Raw genomic sequence first — 18,424 nt, forward strand, 5'->3', positions numbered from 1 at the left:
CAAATTTACTTCTCTGGCCTTGCCTGTCCAGAAAGGCCTCAATAGAGAAATGTATTGTGTCTGTGGGTAAAAGTGTCCATCCCAAACTTTAAGCAAAAGCACGACTAATTAAACATCAATATATCCAATTTATAACTGCAAAAGCAAGGGTCACTTTGAACATTTTTCATCAGCAGCTAAGCAGGCAAACAAATTCTGATTGTTAGAAAACTTATCCGGTAGCACTGATGGAAAAGGCGGTACTCAGATTGAAATTTGCAGGGGATAATGTTTTTAACATGAAAATTAGATGTAGAAATGATTGACTTCATGGGTCCACATTCTGTCACACAAGTGATTTACAAACAACCCTTGTATTTTTGCTTTTTAAATCTTACAGAAAAGGGTTGTTATTATTTTCAACTCTGTCATCTTGTACATGTGGTTTACAACGAGACCAAAAAAACAGATGAATTGGCAATGCTGAGTGGATGGTAACCTCCAGTATAAGGACAGGAACAAACTGCTCATGACCAAAGACTGGGAACTCTGACTGGCTGTGCAACCAAAGAATTACTAAAATGGAAACCTATCCATAATGCCTGAGAAGAAACACTTTGCAATGTTCTGTAAATTTATCTGAAACCAACATATATTGCAATAGTCCAAATGACTACTACGCTCATCTGCACTGGATTCCTTACTGCAGTAGGAATCAGAAATTTGTTTTCAAATCTGTTTCATTGAGACTGAGAATTTAAAAAAGAAAGTGGGGCCCTGTGTGTCTGTCAGGCTTTCTTTCGGATAATATTAGGGTAAGAGTCTCAGGATGGCAGTCCATGTCACACAGCTACTAACATTTTCAATAAAATCTCCAAAGTAATGAATTCAAGACTGAAAAATCCTTTCAAAATATGTTTTCAAGGTACCGACTTTATTTGGTGGAGTTGCAAATTATCAGTAAGTGGTCAATTCTGTCACCACTGACCATCTCAAAGAGGCAGTTTAATTAACTTGGTTCCTGAATTACCAGCAGGGATTACAACTGGTTTCTAGAAATTTCCAAAGCTCACATTTCTACTTTCCAAATTGCTTCCAATATTTTGCCTCAAACTTAATGAGAATTGTTATTTAAGCTATGTAAATTAGCTTCTTTCTGGTTTATTAAGACTACTATTTCTTATTATGCCAACCTGTCCTGACAGTCTGGGGTTTTTGGTGCTCCCCCATCTTTCTATGGTTTCCTTCTGTTGGCTGACAATAGATCTTTGAAGAGATCATTGCTCTGTGCTTGAGTATTTAGGCCCAATTAAGACCTAAATGGTTATCACAAAATAAATCTACAATACCTGGTGAAACGGTGAAAAAGCCACAGCTTGCTACAAAAATGGCTCACTGCAGCTGTGAAATATCTGATCCCTCTTGATGTTGAAAGAGCAAGTCCATATAAGCCTGTTATTGCCCTATAGCTTTTTTTTTTTTTTGCGGTGATTATATTTCTAAGAAGCAAATCCTTTTCATCTCCCAAATGCTGTATTTATTTTAACTACCATGACTTTGCACAAAAAGTGGCTGACTGAGAGCCTTCATAGATACTGTAGAATTAAAAGCGGTATGACTCAGATTCACATGAAGTGGTCTATAAAGTCTATATATATAATAAGTGTAAAACCTTACAGATAAGGTCCTGTAAAAGACAGTGTCAATCTTCTCATGTAATTAGCAAAGCAAAACTGTTATAGCCTAGGGAAAATAATCACTGTAGCTTGTCTCCTGGTAAGGATGGTTGTAGGTTTATACATCAGAAGTTAACCATACAGTTAATTCATTGTCTGGCTTTCCTCCCATCTCCTTTTTTTTTTTTTTTTGATGCGGAGAAAAGAGTAAGATAAGGGCAGTAAAAGACTGCTGTGTTGTCCTTTGTGTCAGCTATGTGTTGGAAGAGACAAAATACAGAAAACTGAACACTGGTCTGACAATGAATTGCACTTAACCAGGCAAACAGTGCTATAGTGATGATTACCCCAGCCTCACTGACAGTCCTAAGAATTCACGAGATACCTCCAGAATCATTTCAAGGAAATGACACTGCCATGGTATCATTTTCAATTAAAATGATTAAAATAAGGTTGTGAAAAAACTGTGTTGAAAAGGTGGAAGAAGGGAAGACTGCTGTATTTTCTTCAACGTCGCCCTAATCTGTGTTGGTGTAAAGGATGATAAAATTGTGGGTATGACGTCACTGCTACATGCAACATAAATAAAGAAAAGAACCAAAATACTGAACAAAAATATTCTCTGCTAGAGAAAGACAGGTTGGACCGCACTCTGGGCTACAGGGAACCCATTTTTACTCACAATAGATCACTATCAGTGTGCAGTTAAAATATAGTAGGGGCCGTGTTCCAAGGCAGCAAGAGGAAAAATAAATCAAAAGTTTGTCAATTGTCATAGATTATAAGAAATTCCTTCAAACACATCAATGTACACATGATATGTCCCCTCAGGGGTTCAACCCCCACTGTTCACAGCAAGCACTGTCACTGGAAAAAATATATAGAGAATTAGATCACAGCTGTTACATAAAATGAAAGAAACAGGAGGAGTAGGTCATCCAGTTTAGAGATTTCATTCCAATGTGGCTGCAATTTTATATAAACATACACATGTATTTGGCTCCTTGCTGAAAAAACTACAGTTAAATTGAATAGGAAAGGAATTGAAAACATTCCAAAAAATATTAACAATCTGTGAATAAAAATTCCACACAAGCATTTCTCTGGACAACATGACATCAACATTCATAGGTTATTCAGGGAGCAGGATGGGTAAGGAGAAAGAGGAATGGCAGAAACTGCAAAAGGAAAGCAAGGTTACTTTAATCATCCCTAGCCTTGTGGAAATGTACTGTTCTGCTCTGAATTATTAATATTAGGCCTAACAGCTTTGGACAAATGGCTATGTAGGTCAAGCTCACTTTTAGACCTCGACAATACCACAGCTAATGTTCAGACAGTATCTAAATTGATGTGAAACCTCAGATGCATTATTAAACAACGTGGTTTTCAAGTGTCACAGGAAGCTGCATTAATTAATGCCGAAATACTTTAGATTTCCATGCAAAGGAGATATTCTTTCACATTCATTCACTTGAATGTGCCAATATTTTTATGCACAACCTTTCATTTCATCTTACGTATCTTCCACATTCTGCTGTCTCTAATTGTTATTATATTGCTCAGTAATTAAAATATATATATTTATTATATCAGCTTACACATGTGCGTGTGCGTGAATATTTCCAGTGTCTCTGAAAATCAGACCGACAGATTAGCTGATGACGCATTAGTTGACAGTTTCCTAATTCCATGGGAAAAGTGTTTTTTAAATTTATGCTTTGTTTTGGTTAGACTGCATTTTAAGACCAACAATTTGTGTGGCTTACAAACGGATAACACAGCTAAGATTTTCAAAAGTGATTAGTGATGTGAAAGCTCAAGCTAAGATGCTTTAACAGGGTCTGAATTGCAGACCGCACTAAAGATGTACCTTTAATAATAAAAAAAAATCAGGCCCTGCAAAAGGGATCTCAAGATTGTCATCAAAATTCAAGAGACCAAAAATCACGAATTACTGTTGAAATTTTTCATTTAAAGGGTTTTGCAGATTGATAGAACTTTAAAAGCAATGCAACTATATTATTCCTAATAGTTATGGACATGCTGGTAAGTGGGAAGCTGTTCTCAGCTGTACGTAAAGCTGCCAGCTATCATGGTGTCTGCAGCAGCATGCGTGTGTGTATATGGGAGGGGAGAGGGGAAGGAAAGGAGGGGGGAAGAAGAGGAGAGACAATGAAAGGGGAAATTTGCAATTTTACTATTACTGACCTTTTTTGCTTTTCCACCTGACTCCCAGGATTACCTCCTTAGTGCTCAGCGTTCACTGCAGCAACTCTGACAGCCTCCTTCTTCGGCCTCACTGACCCCATCATTTCATTTCTACATCTGTCCAACACCCTTTCATTTATTGGACTGATATGTGTGACCATGCCATTTGGAACATTTCCTAGTGCTACACACAGAAGTTGTCACTCTCATCCCTCCACGGCTTTACTGCTGGTAATAGACCTATTGTGTTGACTGGGCCACAGGCTGGGCCCGTTTTCTCCCTGGTTTCCCAGTACTGAGGGTTATGTTAATTTTCATGATCTTGCCCTTTATACTGTGATTTCCTGATTCCTATCTTCTAACTGATTTCAATGAAACGTGGCACAAAGAAGCTCTCAAATTCAAATGCCAAATCCTTTGGCAAATTTTCTGCAATTCAGTACGTGGAAACAGCATATCCTGTGTGAAGTGGGAGAAGAATGTACAAAAACACTGGCTCATTTTTGGCAGAATCAGCCAAAAGTAAACAGGTAACATAATTCTGCTTCTTGTTGGGCAATTTGGAAAAAAGATTGGGTTTGTGAGTTACAGGTACCTGAAGGCATCTGTAACTTACTTTACCGTAACTTAATCAGCAGTCTCATTGGCTTTGGCAGTAGTTCAAAGGTCACATTCTCACATGGCTAAACCGTTCTTGAGTAATTTTTTTTCCAAAATGTTAGGCAACACATGCATTCCTTCTACATCAGGCATGCTTTCCATGTGCTTTGCTCTCCTTGTGGCTACTGGGAGGAAAATCCCATTTTGATGAGAATCCCCAGTGTCTCAGCAACTCTTTCAATTATACTACTTTGTTCCTCATTCCTGTTTTTTGGGGAGAAGGGAGTTTCTTTAAAAACTTTAGTGACATACTGTTCCTTTTCAAAATCCATCTTCTTGAATTCATCAAGTTCAGGTGTCCCTTAAAGGTCCAATTTTAGCCCTTCTTTCCATCTTCCAAGAGAGTACAATGATAATACTATGACTGGATCAATCAATCAAGAGGGCTTTTGCCTTACAGAAGCAATGGGAGAAGAGAACATCTCTTCTGAGATATTTCAATTTACCTAGTCAGTTTATTTGTAATGGATATTCTTTTTCATGGTACAAGATCATGCAGTGCACATAAATATGCACATATTCATTGAGAAATGGTTCCAGCAAAATGTCCTTCAGAAGTATATAGATAAAATACTAATTTTTGAATACTTATAAAAATACAGATGCAAAATCTGATACCAATTCCAAAACTCAATTATTCATACACAATTTTCCACAGAATTTAAACAGCAGACCTAAGAATTTAAACCAAACATTAGCATTACAGCTATGGAACCTTCTGAAAGGAGAATGTCATATTTAAGAGGCATTGATAGTTCATTTCTTCTGGACAATAGCTTCCTCTAGCAAAATCAAAAAACTCCCAAACTCTGAGCAGATTCCCCTATGCGGAATCTCTGCAGTAAGGAACTTAGGTAGTTATTGTTGTATTTTATTTCAACAGTTACATGATGGAAAGTTATTCTCCAGTTTCTTTTTATATAGAATTGTATTCAGCAAAGAAGATAAAGTTCTTTACTTCACTGAAACTTACTGAAATTATTAAGATTTCTGCATGGTATGAATGAAAGTAGAACTTCACTGTTAACTCATGCTTAATTCAGATCTATCTTGATTTAATTCTTCAGCCTTTGTTAGTTTTGGGCCCTAATGGATTTTTTAATGAAGACACAGGTGCGAGTGACATGAAATTTAATTTAAAAATGTAAGCACTTCAGAAATGCAAATGGCACTTATGAACTGTGTTGCTGTGCAGTTATTTCTAGTTATTCTGCACCAGCGTGTAAAACATAAATGTATACAAAGATATTCTTCAACACTGAGCAGCTCATGAAAAGGAGAAGAAGGGAGCGATAGAAATATTACTTACGCCGTTTGCAGCCACATTTTTTTATCCTTTTGGGATCTGTGATGTCATCATGACAAGCCTTGCAGTAAAAAAATGCCCTAGAGAGACAGAATGGAAAAAAACTGACACATTTCTTAATCCATACAAATGAAATTAGTCCCATATTTCTTCTCGTTGCATTGCCAAATTAATGAAACATGCCGGTACTAATTTCCTTTAATCTTTGAAGAGGTTTAGACATTTAAAGTAGGAAATACTTTCTGCAAGACCATTCATTTCAAACACAAGACTTTCTGCTCCAAATTATTGTTTCTTTTAACATACTCTTACTTGGAAAAAAAAAAAAAACTGGGAGAAGGGTTTATGATTATGATACAGTATATCGGTTCATTTGCCTTTCATCTTAGAAAAGAGCATCGAATGAATTTTGTCATGAAAATACACAATGAGTTCACTGGTCTCAGTTCACTGGTAGATCCAGCAGATCTACTGGATAGTTTTTGTAAAGAGTATAGAATACTCTTGGTCAATTTTTCAGCCCAGTCACAAGCAGGTGCTCATTTTTGGTACAAAGAAATATTGCAATGATGTGGTCAATGTGACAACAGCCTCATGTATGCTGTGTCCAAAAGACAAAAAAGAAAAAGGAAAAATCCACCCAAAATAACTATGTTCTTAAAGCACCATACAAATGAAAGAATTGAGATAATCTTGCTTTGGACTAATTTTTTGTCTTTTCTAATTAGAGCAGAGCTGTATTGGTTTTGAATATAAAAAAAGCCAAAATCTCACAACAAACAAAAATAAGCAATTAAGAAAGTCACTCATCTAAGTCTCTATTTAATGTTTTTGCATATTAACTTACATTCTGATATCAAAGGGCTCACCACCAGGTGAAACACAAAGAGAACTAAGGAAGCAAGGAAGGGAGCATTCAACTTTACATACCATTAAACCAAAATTACTGTTTAAATAAATATGCAAACTGCCCACAGCAGATTTTAATCATGCTTGTCACGTTGACATGTCACTAAGGCTGCTGTGACACATTTCATGAGGATCACACAGCTGGCCTCTAGCTGGACAGTAACAGCTTACCAGGATTCTTTCTGGAATAACAGATAAAATATACCAGTACTTTTCCACCTGCTGAAATTTCCCTATGAATATTTCCATATTCAACAGAGACTCCATATCTACCTTTCCAACCCTCTCTGACTGCATACTTCTCAGTATAAGCTGACTGTAAGAACCAAAGGAGTCGCTTTGCAGCCAGCCATGGATTTTGCAGACAACATTGCTCATAGATAGCTGGGCTCCTACAATAGTAGAGAAGTCACTGGAATAGAACAATCTACAAATCAAAGTATAAAAAGAAAAATAAACAATTGATACACAGCAGTGAGTCTTGGGCAGGTCCAATAGGTTTATCACTACTTATTTTTAGATTAATTAGACAGTGACCAATATAGGTGGAATTAGATTAATGGAGGCATTTGGAAGCATGAACTAAGAATCTAACCCTATAAATAGCTACAAATTCATCTAAATTATTTCACATTTCTGACTAATGGCCCTGGTAATTTAAGTAACTTGACAGAAGAAAGGCAGCAGGCCCAGTATATGAGGTAGAGATTAGACATCTAAATTTGCAGCACTACCTCACTGAATGTTATTAACATTTTTACATTCAAAGTAGCAGGCAAGACACTGAAGGAAGATATAAGTCCTAAGTGTGGCAGACTTAATTTCTCGAAGAGAATTCCAGGAAGATTAATATTCCAGGCTATGAGATTGTCATACTATTTCCAAGAAGCAAAATAGAAAAAGGAAGAGCCTCCTCTAAACATTTGCATTCTTTGCTATAGAAAGTTTCTGGTCTCCAAAATGCTTGCCTTCCATCAAAAAGAAAGCAAAAACCCCAAGTAAACAAGAATACTTTTTTTTTTTTTTCAAACCGTGAGTGGATGCCAAGACATAAGCAGAGAGGAGAAATTTGGCTCTAATTTTTACAATTCCTTCTAATCCAGCTGTAGGCTCCAGTTTTGAGTGAGAATCCTCCATCACAGATACTTGCTCACACAGCCTTGTGACCTGAATTGGACTTAGCTCATTTCTACAATTCATGCAGCCAAAGTCCACTGTAGGACAAATGTCCTAAATAGTACTTTCAACCTTATTTGTAAAGTCAAGAGCATGTGCCTGAAGTGATTGCTGTAATAAAATTATCCTACTGACAATTCAGTCAAATTAAGTGGAATTGAAACAAGTGGATTTCTGATGTGAATACTAAAATTTAAGTGGATAAAGAATGATAAAGTCATAATCCATATAGTTTTCATTCTATTTAAACACTGAACATTTTATATGAAGCTCTTCACATTACATTCTTGGCATAAGGGTTTCTAAAGTGAAACTATTTTTCTAAAAAAGAAAAAAAAATTCTAGTAAGAAGAATAATTGAACATTGTTGTGTTATTTCAATGCTACATATGTATTTGATAAACACGAATGGTTTTAGCCTAAAAGATTTGAAATTGTCCCTTTAGCATATAACACACACAAAAAAATGTGAGTTTCAGGTATATAGTATATGTTTATTTTTGTTTTATCGTATTTAAGAAAAAAAATTTTTTTTTTTCCCCTCCCAAAATCCTTTTCATTGGTCTTCAGGTGCCGTTAAAATCTCACCATTTGTCTGAAACCATAGATAGACAACTCGGGGCAGAAGAAAAGAGAAAATTCAATTTTCCCCTCAGTTTTGGAATATTTTTCTGACTGATACATAACTCAGAAGGATGAAATCAGCACTTTTCAGAATTGGTTTCGTTGGCTGAAGCACATCTGATGATCATTTGCTTTGCACTGAATAGCTAAGGAATGTGGAAAGGCAGGCAGCATGTTTCTAAACAAAGCCTTCTGCAAAGAGCAAGTCAGAATCGGGAATTCTGTTTCAACTTGTTATTCGATAAAACATGCTAGATGAATGATGCATACATTTTCTCTAAATACATTAATAAGACTCAACTTCTCCCTTTTATAAATTAGGCCATTTTTCTTACGTTCTTAAATAATTTTATTGGAGAGTGGCAAATGATTTATAAATGAAAAAAGCTAGTGTTCTCAGTACAGGAATGTGAAGACTGTCCTGTATATTCAAACAGAGAAAAGCAAAAGAGAGGAAAAGAACTGTGGGAATACAGTGTACCTGAGGCAGTATCAGATTAAAATACTGTAAGGACGGTGCTAGAAATATAAGAGGACAGAAGCATGGCTGTGCTGTTCTGTATGCTTTACTTAGCCAAAAACTAGTTTAGCTCTTTAAACAAAAATAGAATTAAAGTACTCAGCGATTTTACTATTTTGATATTTTATTTTATTTTTTTAATTTTCATGGCTAACATATATTACTCAAATATTATTTTTAATTTAGTTTAATTACAAATAGTTTAGGATTTAGTAAATGCCATTTAAAATATCAGAATATTTCAAATATAGAATTTTAATTAAAACATCGAACTCGAGGGAAATAGCAAGTAAAAATCTGATTTTTGATAGCATGTTTTACAAAAAAAAATACAAAATGGGGGAAGGATTCAGAGGGAAATACTCTTTAAATCTTTTTTTTTTTTTCAATCTTACAGACATTAAATAATTACCTATTTTGAAAATTATTTTTTCTCATTGCTATTTTATTTCTTCCAAGGACATTATAATTGTAACAGACCTAATGTCTGAAATACACAGTTCTGGTCCTAAACAAGATACCATAAAACTAATTTTTATCCAAGCTAAATCTAATACAGCCAAGTTTTTAGTAAAATGAAGTGGTAAACTTGTGCAGTTGGGATATATTGCACTGTTGTAGTTTGATTTATTATTAAGTGGCCACAGAGCATACAGTTCCAGTAGAGAAAAATGACAAGAAGATAAATATTATTCTGCTACTGCAATTGCTGAATGAATACAGTAGCTTGCTCGCATCAAATATTTGCTAGAGTCTATGTAAATAAGAACTACTCTAAACCTCTGAATCTCAGTCAAAACTATCAACTCAGTTCTCTCTAAGTAATTCCACTGAGAGAAATTAATTTACAGAAAATTTAGACCTAAATATTTTACATTTTCTAGTGGGACCCCCCCAAAAAAAATCTTCTTTTCACATTTGCTGAAAAATTACTTCATTTCTTTGATATTTAGGGCTGTAATTAAATGGCACGCACCTATCTCAAGGAAAAACTTGGTTCACTAGAGTACCAACTCAATTCCTCCTGAGAATCTTTCAACAGATTACAATAAAAATTAGGTCAAGTGCTTAAATGTTAAAAAAAAAATATGAAGTAAACATTGTATGCTTAAATTTAAAGATTGAAATGTATGAATTACCTTTTTACTTCTTTGGCATCACTTGCAATGAAGAATCCTAAAGTACCTTCTTGAATCTTGACATGGTTTCCCGGATTGATTAATATACTGCTCAGTGAAACAAAAAGGAACAAATAAAAAACAAAATCATGAGTTTAAATTACTTTTAACTGAATGTTCCAAAGTGGTTTAATTAAATGGTTTATAGGGGACCCACTAGTTAGGAAATGTTACAACGAATTTTTAAGTCATTCTACTTTGAAATTTCCAATCAAATAACAATTTTCACAGGCCATTGCTTTCACAAAACCTAAAATTTGAGATAGTCTTGTACCTTCCCTTGAAATAATATCATTTGAATATTTATATCACTGCATTCTTATCCTTTGCATTAAATATAAGCTATATAAAACAATAAAAATAACAATCCCCTCAGAAACATCATGTGTGAAGCTGACCATTTCAGCTCTCTTGCTCTACCATGCAAAGTGGTGAAAAAATTCACAATATGGTGAAAAGAGAAGAAGCAGGCAACCACCACTCAGTAACAGTACAAAAAGTCATTTATGAAGCTAAACCCTTTTATGCAACCTTTTGCCAATTTGTAATGAAACAGAATGTTAATGGGACCCCTATCCGGACACACAATGTTATTGTTTAAAATCATAAATACGCGCATACACTCAAGGGGAATGGTACAAGACAACCAGCCATGGTAGCTGAAAAACATACAATGAATGAAGATTTTTAAAATACTGCTATGGAGCTATGGAAGAACAAAAATAACCAAAACCACACTGACAGAATAGCCTTAGCTATATTTGATGGAGGAAATAAGTGAGGTACCCTGTGTTTCCATATGAAACATCCTTTGCATTTTCAAGATTTAGCATTTGATTTTCGTTAACGTAATTTGTAAAGTACCAGGCAATATATCTGCATACAGAGACAGATATTAATATATTCTGCAGTAAGTTTTTATGACTTGTACTATAGCTAAACTTTTGATTTGATAAAGAACTTTAAAAAGCTTGTCAAATGTTCTTGCTTTTTTGTCTTCTCTTAAAGCTTAGCTTTTGCAAGTCAACGTGTAGTAATGGCACACATATATAATTTATAGTACAGAGACTTTCAGCAATTTAAATTCTTATGGATTTAGTAAACATTGATTTTTGGGAAAGATAGTTACACAAAACGAGATAAGGCATGTACCTGGATGGACATGCGCTACTAACACTGGAAGGTCAAAAATCTTTGATGTTATTGTTAGGAGTAAAAATGGGTCTCAGCAGATATCATGTTCAAGATGGCATTTATTATTTATACATTATTAATAAACGAATATGACAAACAATACACCTGGAAGTTTTATATGAGTTTGTGTGACACACACACACAATGCTTTATGAAAAGAAGACTTAAGTTGCAATATTAAGCACTAGAAGTCAAGAATTCAGAAATTAATCATGAAACCATAATTCAGTCCCCATTACACAGGCATTAATACCAAATCTTAATTTAACATCCACAAATTTTTCTCACAATCTGGGACTTCATTCAGTGGTGTTCTATTGCCGTTACTGCAGGTATTTTATTGTCATGTATTTTATTTTGCTTTAAAAGCAGCATCATTTCTTTCTTATGTGTTTGTCTGCAGTGTTCATCACTATATCGCGCAAGTGCTTCACAAATACTTAATGATTTATTTTACTAAATCAAGAAAAATTAAGATACACTACTATCTCATTGTAAAGATGACAGATTATGTCACTATGAGATACCGTAGCTATTAATTTCGGACATTTGGGATGCCTCCAGCTTGCTTTTTCTAAGTATGCAGCATTGCATAGCTCCTTATACAGTTTCTAGGGTCTTTTGTTGCAATTAAGAATGCCCAGCATTTTCTAAAGCCCAGCATCGGGTTCCGCAAATGAAAAGCACTTAACCAGAGGTCATCTGTAGAAAGTTTAGTTAAAATCATTAGCTTACTCTCAACAGATATTCTACAGCAGGAATGCAGGAATATAAATTAGTTTTCAAAGAAGGCATTTAACCCAGCTAACTTTTCTTTTCCTTCATTCACCCTTTCTAACTTTGGAACAAAAAGGAGATGAGAACTACAGAAAGTGGAATACATCACCACAGAAAGCAGGTTCATCTCCACAGCACAGCTCAGTAGCATTGCAAAAGATGAAATGTGATGGTGTAAATAGTGCCTACGTTATAATGCACACAGATAAATGGGATGAATTAAAGTTTCACAACTAAACTTCATTTCTGGCATTTCTTTATCCGTACTCAGGCTTGCAATGAAAACATTATCTAAAGCAATTTAAAAATGTAACTTTGTAGGTTTTAAAAATGGAATCAAATAAATGGAAACAAAATAATTTTTTTGGAAAAAAAAAAATTTGTTCCTATAGAACCAGTCACTCAAGTCACAAGCAAGTTGGAAATCTTTAAAATTCCTGCATAATCTTTTGTCACTTGAGACAATAAGTATTTAGTAGCTGTTAGAGAGATTATCATACCTTAACAGACCACCACTAAAGGAGATAAGACACACACTTTATCAATACACTGAAAAAATAGCTACTCAGGAAAATTTTTAGAATGGTCAATCTTAAGCTTGTGACCCTAGGAAAGACACTTCTCAAAAACCAGGTAGGGAATCTTTCTGCCTGTCACTCCCTAAAGTCTTTCTGCTTACATTTCCTCTCATGTTCTTTTCTTTTCCTAACTTAATACTTGTTTCAGTTTCCACCTTTCCTCCTCCTTGGCTAGCCAACCCCAGATTTACTTTGTTTCAACTCAAAAGTCAGCTTTCCTGGATTTTAATCTTCTACTAAAGATTGTATGTCAGCAAGAAACCAAGAAGAGACACCCTATCCACCTTCACTTCTGTTACATGGTGCTACTGTAGCCAGAGAAAGCAATTGCAGGGAAAATGCTTAGCCTCTCTAGGCCTAAATTGGAATATATGTCTCTTCTATGCTTAAAAGAAGTTGCTGTTAAGCTGAAAATTTGGCTGTTACACTCAAAAACTCTTCCAGTGCCTCTAGTCTAATTTTTTTTCTAGTAAATTGCTGCTTCTAAAATATGCAACAATTTATCACCAAGTTAGATTTGGCCATTATTAATTGGTAAAAACTGGCACTGTTCTATCAGAAAAACACTTTGGCTTCCATTTCGTTTCTCGCCCTTAATCATGGAGGTGCTATAGCTTTTAAATGAAAGCAGATGAGCACATTTCTTGACAAAGGCACAATGGATTTTTCATCCTGATCCCATTCTTGGAGATAGATAAACCAGTTTGGGTTTCAAACTCAAAAGGAGAAAAAATCCTACCAAAAGCTCAACCCAAACTCCACAAAAAGCTGAGATATGTAGATCTGACAAGGTAGTAAGTAAATAAATCAGGTCTTGTAAGAGGCAGTGAACATCGTCTTAAATCAGAAGTAATGGGCTTCTTCTAAGATACAAATGTATTACAAGCATGGTTTTGCATCTCAAGGTTTTCCTGAGACACATGAAATCAACTAAGGTAGGTCAATGTATAGACTTAATTTTTGCAATAAGATCTTACACTTCATTCACATATATTTATTTTCACAAATAGAAAATATTTACAGCCACACAACACAGATTTGATTGCAGTTAATGCATTATGACCCCAACAGCAAAATCTGTTGGGAATAAAGATTACTTTGGCCCATCACTGCTATTGACAATGAGTTACAGCAAAGGTTCATAAAGCTCTGGTTGTCTTTGCACACACAGATATTTAACCAGAACAAAGTCATGAGCAGTTTCTACTGAGTCTATATGGTTTTAATAAATATGCTGCTTTTTAAAGCAGCAATTATATTGCTTCTTATGAGACATGAAGTGTTATTAGCTAAAGTTATGCTTTGATAAGTACTCGCTGTTATATGCACAGCAAGAAAACAGTTTTGAGCTAAAAAATTAAAAATAGGAAAGAAAAAGGACAGAGAAAAATAAAACAGGCTCATGAGTTTTCCAAAAAGAATATATCCAATAGTTATTTGAGGATTCATGCATCTGTTTAAGCAACTCCTGAAAATATGCATATATTGTATTGTATTGTATCCCCACAGTTGAGAAGTTAGGGACATGACAAAGTAAATTGGAATTTTAAGAGCGAAAGCTTCAGCTTATGTCTCATTTTTATTTATCTCCAAGGTTGGTTTTTTTTTTTCAGGTATAAGAAGATGCAGGAAAAGGAGAAAAGGACAGAGATTCATTATGTTTAATAGTAAGAAATACAGCAGATCTGTATGCACTGTGCACCATGCATTGGAAAAATGCAATGGAAAATGACATCTCTGATTTTTCCAAATACACGTTTTAATCGTAAAATATCATTTGATTTTTTTTTTCTCTCAAATCACCTCACCAAATCAAGCAAGGAGAGTGAAATACTTTAAAAACTTTAAGCTCTTGATCACATTTTCCAGGTTAAGTTACCTTAGATACTAATCAAATAAGAGCGAGTTCAAAAAATTTTAATCTATAATTTCTTCTACAATCACAGTTCTAGAAAATACTTTCCTAAGAATAAAGCTTTTCATGACATGGGTCACATCACTGTAAAAAAAAAAAAAAAAAAAAAGCTTATTTTCTGACTTTCTGACTTGATTGTTTCTTTATACATGAACATTTAGAATATATGGCAATTACAGCCATGTAAACTTAACATGATCTACTGTTTTTAACAAATTTAATGGAGTTTACCAGCTTGAACTTAGCAGAAGCCAGTTCCATTATTCTATGGTAGGATAATTTCTTTGTAAGTCACTTGTGGAAAGTCACTGCAAACTTATCTGGTAGGTAGCAAAAATTAGTCCATTTGCTGAACAAGTTTCACTTGGTCACTAGATGCAAGATCATGCATCCAAGAACAATGAAAAACATGAACAATGAAAGCACGTCACACTAGAAAATGTGGAAATCATCCTCGAATTCATTTGTACTCTCAGGGATCAAGAATGATAGAAGACATACAGTTAAAATTGAACATCCAGAGTGACTGCAATATAAGCAGGTCAATAGCAAGTACGAATTAGCAGGACCATTTGAGACGCATAGATTAAAAAAGTGAAAAATTCAAATGCAGCCAGAAAAACATTAAAGAGTGCTTGGGAATCTCCTTCTACCTAGATTCTTTAATGAAAGGTTACGGAGATAATCAGTTTTCCATATGTCAATGTAAAAGAGTTATCTGATAGTAACTCTAATATGTGTTAATTCTGATTGATTCCCCTATTTGCTGGGGTATAACCCTCCCTTCCTTTAAATATGTATGTTACCTTTTGTAAAATACAGATACATGTAAATATCTGCTCATCCATTCCTATTTACCTGAAACTCTCCCAGAGCTGAAAGTCCCAGAAGCAGAACAGAAGCATGGCACAATACCTTTTTGGTATCTCATGGACTGCTGGTTACACAATACATCAGTATAACAGCTTATAAAAGGATACTGTATTACATCTTCCCTGAAAGTATTAAAAATGAATAAGCTTTTGATAACTCACTGCAAGTCTCCAGTGCCTTGCCAAACTTTATTAACGTAAGGATATCTGATGGAGAACCTACAAGTTGAAGGTTTGAACTGCAGGACAAGTTGTGAACTGAAACTTTTCGGCAAGACTAATTGGTTTCCACTGTTTATTTTGTACTCATTTCTGGTGTTAGGTAAATTTTGTGTGTCTTCTGCTTTCCAGTATCATACATGTCGGCTTTGAACTATGTTTCTTGGGTTGAAACTGCACCAGCAAGCTTGATGGCTGATATCTTTTCCATGTTACTAGAATTTACAAAACGTTATTTCTGATAAATTTTCAGTATATGAAAATCGCAGTAGAAAATGAATAGCATTCCATCTAGCTTTCTATAATATTCAGCTAGCTTTGAAGCATATCTGCAAAATAATCAATCAGCTTAAGAGTCTGAACGTTGGTTAAGTTGTATGTATTTATTGGGAGGTACCTACTAAGTGGCAGTTCACAATTTGCTTTGCACAAACTGAAAGTGACCATGTTTCCAGGACTGCTGAAGTCAAAAATCAACATAACTTTGAACTCTTAATCTAGGCATTGAATGCACACAGTAGATGCCTCTCTGATTTGCATTTGTCAATCTCTTCCAAAAAAAATGAGGGATCACATTAAGGTAGGTGAGGTGCAGCAAAAGTCTTAAAACTAAGCTGACAAAGGCACGTGCAGATGCCCAGCATGTACAGCATTAAAAAAAAAAAAAAGGGCAAATATATTTTAGCAGCACTGCATGAAGGCTGAAGCCTGGAAGACATGTAGATGAGGTAATCAGTAGAGACATACGCTGGCAGAGTTCTCTTAAGAATTTTCCTTGCCAGCAGCCTCTAATATGTACTATTCGTGTTTGTTCTTACTTTCAGGATTGCATTTTAGATAGCACTAAAGGTGGGATCCATCTCATCCATCTCAGAATGGAGGCCTCTTTCTGAACTGCCTCTGTCTTCCCTTGCAATCATGGAAGTCTGGATAGGTAACTTAGAGGAGATTAGATATCTAATGTTTAGACTGACAAAGCTAGGTGAGATGAATCCCAGCATCACTGACCAAAGTCTAAGTCATATTCACCAAATAAATTCCCCCATTGATGAACAGTTTTGAAAAGTTCATCTCTTCACCAAGGAAAATTGTCTCTCAGACTTATAACTACCCTTCTAACTGCCATCATCCTTATCTTAAAAAAAAAAAAAAAAAATCTGTTGTTGAATTAAATGAAACACAAATGGCAAAGTTTTGACTAAACAAATGACAAAAGTTGTGACAACTCTGTTTTAAACCTTGTGGTAGATGTACTGTACCATTCCCCATGCAACTGAAATATTAACAATATCATATTAATCAGGAAGACATAATATTAGCTAAGTACTATTAATACAATATCTCAAACAATACTGTTTGGTATTACTGATTATAGCTACTACATTGTTAAACACAGCTATTATTCCTGACTGGTTCATGCTACGCCCAGATGAAATGCACCATTACTAGTATAACAGCCTCTTTAAATGTGTCTCATGTCATTCAAAAAACTACAGAATTAGAATTACAGAATTAATCTGAGGCAACATATTTTCTCAGGGTATGTTTTGAAGTGGAGTGTGAGGGTAGGCGCACAATCCCAGAGTGGGAGTTGTGTGCATACCAGCTACACACTACTTGCAAGCATTGCTTCTTTCTTCTGGGCTCTACCACTGACATTAATTCAGATTGCTCTACACAGAAAAATCCAGTAAGGCACTAAAAAAAAATACAAGGCAAAAGACACAGTGCACATTACATGCTACAGTATATTAAAGCCCAATTACTACAAGCATATAAAAGGTTGCTCCCAGGAATCAAGTCCTTTACAATAGCAACTACTAAGCCATAGTCTACAGGGTGTGTATTAGGTCTTTTATTGGGGCATAATCCAAACTTGTTCAACAGTGATGGTGAATTCAATACACTTTGAAACAATTAAATTACTCCTTTCAGTTCAAGAAGTGATTGTTTATCAATACAGTGGAGCAGCACAATGTATTTTATTCTGGGAGCAAGCAACTTCACTTTGTACAACACTTCTTCATATCGCTCGTCATGCCAGCATTAACATGCCTTCACCACAAGATAATATATACTTAAAAGCAAAAAGCGAAGTATAGGTGCAACAACTGCAGATCCTTGAAGATGCTAAGTGTTGCAGTAACTTCTCTGCAGTTGGATCATATTAATAATGCCAAACTGACAGGAAGCCACCTCTCTTTTCACATATCTACTCCAAAAATCACAGGAGAATTAGACTAAAAATGAAATAAATATAACACAGAACACAGGCAACAGAAAAGACACTGAAAGTAAGTTTGGAAAGTACAATGAAGAAGGAAATTGGAATGTCTGGACAATGAAATGGGTCTCCAAAGAGCACCACAGACAGTGAGAGAGACTGGTATAAGCAACTAGAAAAAAAAAGGGAGGGGAAGAAACGAGGAGGCGAAAGAAGAGGACGTGGAAGAGAGTGCCTTATTTATTTCATTCAAATCAACAGCAGCAAAATGGAATTTAAACAAGAGAGGGGCGCATAGCATGGCGTAGCAAAAGAAAATGCAAAACATAACCATTCCAAAAAAAGGTGAGAAACAAACACATTGAGTAACATCTTCATAAATAAGCTTAATAAATGTCATTAAAAT

At 35.0% G+C, this 18,424-nt stretch overlaps 1 protein-coding gene across 20 annotated transcripts in view; it reads right to left on the reverse strand.

Annotated features, from left to right (window-relative positions):
* KCNMA1 (potassium calcium-activated channel subfamily M alpha 1) overlaps positions 1-18,424 on the reverse strand; it is a 527,317-nt gene that overhangs the window by 99,186 nt on the left and 409,707 nt on the right. For all 20 annotated transcript variants that reach the window (XM_068950515.1, XM_009672399.2, XM_068950513.1 and 17 more), the window contains 2 exons: positions 10,201-10,287; positions 5,836-5,912 (listed from right to left, as the gene is read on the reverse strand). In XM_068950515.1, the coding sequence (XP_068806616.1) occupies positions 5,836-5,912; positions 10,201-10,287 (164 nt within the window). The remainder of the gene's footprint in view (positions 1-5,835; positions 5,913-10,200; positions 10,288-18,424) is intronic.

The sequence above is a fragment of the Struthio camelus genome, chromosome 7 (assembly GCF_040807025.1).
Source record: "Struthio camelus isolate bStrCam1 chromosome 7, bStrCam1.hap1, whole genome shotgun sequence".
Classification (NCBI taxonomy): domain Eukaryota; kingdom Metazoa; phylum Chordata; class Aves; order Struthioniformes; family Struthionidae; genus Struthio; species Struthio camelus.